The sequence below is a fragment of the Ruditapes philippinarum genome, unplaced genomic scaffold (assembly GCF_026571515.1).
Source record: "Ruditapes philippinarum isolate M1 unplaced genomic scaffold, ASM2657151v2 ctg15509_1_1_1_1, whole genome shotgun sequence".
NCBI classification, from domain to species: Eukaryota; Metazoa; Mollusca; class Bivalvia; order Venerida; family Veneridae; genus Ruditapes; species Ruditapes philippinarum.
This window is the reverse complement of record NW_026866603.1, coordinates 30,024-33,547: the sequence shown is the minus strand read 5'-3', so window position 1 is coordinate 33,547 and position 3,524 is coordinate 30,024. Positions and strand designations below refer to the sequence as shown.

Below are 3,524 nucleotides of genomic sequence, written 5' to 3'. Positions count from 1 at the left end.
AAAATAATATTCAAAAGGGAATAAGTTTACAATTAGTGTAAAACAACATGCGTATGTAACATCTGCTAAGCTTATTTTAATACATATTATCAAGGAAGATTTTATTATTGGTTGGTTACAATCATACTTTAACCAATAGATATACATTTCAAAATTTGAAAATTACCATCATCCAAGCAACCAATCATATTCAATTTTCTAACACATTAATCAAATGAAATATGTGTTGTAATTAAAAGATGGAAATTTTAAGTGTCCAATCAAATTGTTACACATCAAAAGCATTCGCAATAAATTGAGTAAATCTGTAAAATTGAACCATAACGCTAAAGCATCAGAAAGGAGTACCTTTTTAGTGAATTAATTATTTTCTGTAAATTGTTTATTCGAGATGAAGGGTGTGTTTTTGTTTCTCATAGCATTAATACTTTATGTATCTTCAGTGAATGCAAGCCATGGTACAGATGTTTGTGAGTATTGTTAATCATGTTATGGCATTTATTGAAGTGAATATTTTATTTAAATTGACAATGTTAAAGTTTGCAATAGGAATCAATGTTAAATTATTTTTCGTAAGTGCTAGCCAATTGTATAATGAGACAATTGAATTACATAAAGGGTTATTATGTATATTGTTAATTATTATATTTCCTGGGACGTTTACATATTCATTTATCTAAGTTCTTGGTAAGTGATCAGTACTGGACTGAAATTAAGTTTTGTTATTATTCCAATAGTTACAATTTTGTTCAGCATTCAGAAGAGGTACATTTGATGTAACAATATCATCCGGAACTTTTTATGTAAAGGTGAAAATTAGTTCCAAACAGCACTAGTCATGTTCTGTTGAATTACTAGTAAGAGCACAATGATAAGTAATATAATTAATATACTTTATATTTTAGTTTGTGGAGAACACATTGACATAATCCCTAATAAAGAGGTAGAAATTACTACTCCTAACTTTCCTGATGTGTATCCACATTATCTTAATTGTACATGGACCTTCTGCACCGTGAATCAACACATAATTGTTTTGGACTTCTTCATTTTTCAACTAGAAGACGACAGCGACTGTGACAGTTTTGATTATGTCAATATTTATGACGGTAAGTTAAATTCTACACACACCTCTACTTGTAAGAATTTATTTTTAAAAATCTGATTGGTCTACAATCGGCATATATACCATTAGTATTTTAGTATTTGGATAATCTGATGAAATATGTTGTTTTTCTTTTCTTTACCCAGGCAAATATATAGGACAGAACCTTATTGCAACATATTGCGGTGATTATTACTGTGAAGATTACGATTGTGAGTTTTACCCATTTGAAGAAATAAAGAGCACAGGACGATGTATGACCCTCTACTTTCATACAGATGGTTCTGTCCAACTCCCAGGTTTCCTAGCAAGGATTAATTCTATGTCTGGCGCATGTATGTAAAAAATTATATTATCACAAACTCTAAATAATAAACATATTTTAATTTTTTACTATTAAAATGATAAGAGAGGTGAAAAATTTGTTCGGTTCAAAAATAATTTTAAAATAAAAGGTTGATATATATTTATTCCATTACATCAGTTTTTAAGCAAAATAATATTATACAATGCTATCACTTATTTAATGTGGAAAGTGTTTCTTTGTAATAGCCATTTACTACATGTATTTCAAAATCTGACTTGTATTTTATCCGTATCTTAATGATGAATCAATAAATAAATTACTTATTTTTTCCCCAATGCAAACAGCGGGCGTAAGTTGAGATTTTCTTATACATTTATTTTATCAATTTAAACAACTGAGTATTTGAATAAAGAATTTGTATCTGTCCATTTACGGATATATTTGGACATATAAAACGTATTATATATGTTTTAAGTAATTGTCAAGAGTTGATATTCGTGTTCGTGTTGAAGTATTGAAAAATAAACTTTTAAAATGATACTGGCATCAAAAGTTTAAATCTTTAAAATAAATAATAATGAATATACCCAACAGACCCCTTTGCACAAAATAATTCTCATTAGTTCATTAAACTTTATTTAGAATCATTTTTATTTAGAATTGTTATAAAGGCTGTGTAAATATTGTTGGTTATGGCTACTTCTAACACTTTAAAAACTTCATCACTTTTTTTAAATTTTAGTCTGGAAAATCAGGCCGCAGGCGCAGAAGTTACCAAGTGGATGAAAAACAACAACAATTTTCTAAGTTCAAGAAAGATAATTAAAAGAGATATATTTCAGATGAAACGTTCTTTATGTACATTTACTATATACAACTTCTTGAAATATCTTAAAAATGTTGATAAACCACAGTAAATGTTTTGAATAAAACGTTTAAACCTTACATGCTTTTGTTATTGTTTAGTCATAAGGTTCATGTTGTGTATCGTATGAAACATTTTGATAGCGGACCTGAGTTTTTACAATTTTCTTGTTAGCTATACAACAAGGATGTCACATTTCTCGGGCAATCGATGTTAAAAAGGGAGAAATTATGTCTGCAATGGTGAATTTGTCCACATCAATGCAAAAAAAATCCTTTTCTAAAACAGCGCAACAGCTGCTGGTCTCTAGGTTAATTAGCAAAAATTGGAAAGCCTTCTTATATTTTTACTTTAAGCTACGAATCTTAATAACAGTATCTATAGAATACAATATTGCTATTGAATCAATGTGGTATTATACTCAAACACAAGAAAATAGTAAATATTAGTTTATAATTTTAAGTTAATCACACAATATGTTTAAACAATTATCAATGACTTTAACTCTTCCTTCCCCTACGTACTTGTATATCGTTAAGAGCCACAAGCCATTGACAGAAGATTTGAAAAACATGTGAGGCGAAAAATAAATGTGACTGAAATTTGGATTCTGCGAAGTTGCTATCGTTGTTAATACTGAATCAGAGGGGAGTGGTTATAAAATGTAGACAGGGACAACGGCATGATAAGTGACATGTCCGGAGTCCATATTCGATAGCGGAAGCTACCTTTTGAGTCTAACCGGACGGATAGATCCTCATTAAACATAGCATTTAGATATTTAATATGGATATGATTAGTGGTAGTATTATAACAAATGTCACAAAATGTTTATTTGTTTACTGGCCATCGTTTCCTAAAAACACTTAATCATTCATACAAAAAAACAACAAATTTTCTATTCATTTCATGCTTTTTGGTAATGCCCCTTGTGAAAATATTGCATCTGGTGTTCAGTCAGTAAAATATAAATCGACCGTAAGAGTCATATAACAAATGCTCATAATTAAAAATATCAAAATTTTCATCTAGCTAAATTTATTTTTTATAACAAAATTAACTTATGTTTCTCAATGAATAACATCAATTGTTTTATATGGATTATCTTTTATTTCCACCCTCTCACATTCTAAAAGCGTCGACATCAACAATTCTACATGTTATATCAAGAGAGTAAAGTACAAGAGAGTAAAGTAAAAAAAAGAAATAAAGTAAAAAACACAAAAAAAAACCCTAAATATTTTTAA

The 3,524-nt window shown here is 28.7% G+C and overlaps 1 protein-coding gene across 1 annotated transcript; it reads left to right on the top strand.

The window, feature by feature from the left end:
• The first annotated feature begins 391 nt into the window (after positions 1–391).
• LOC132733029 (dorsal-ventral patterning tolloid-like protein 1) lies at positions 392–1,448 on the top strand. The gene is made up of 3 exons (XM_060719604.1): positions 392–470; positions 906–1,109; positions 1,252–1,448. The coding sequence occupies exons 1-3, from the start codon at positions 392–394 to the stop codon at positions 1,446–1,448; spliced, it is 480 nt and encodes a 159-aa protein (XP_060575587.1).
• The last annotated feature ends 2,076 nt before the right edge of the window (positions 1,449–3,524 follow it).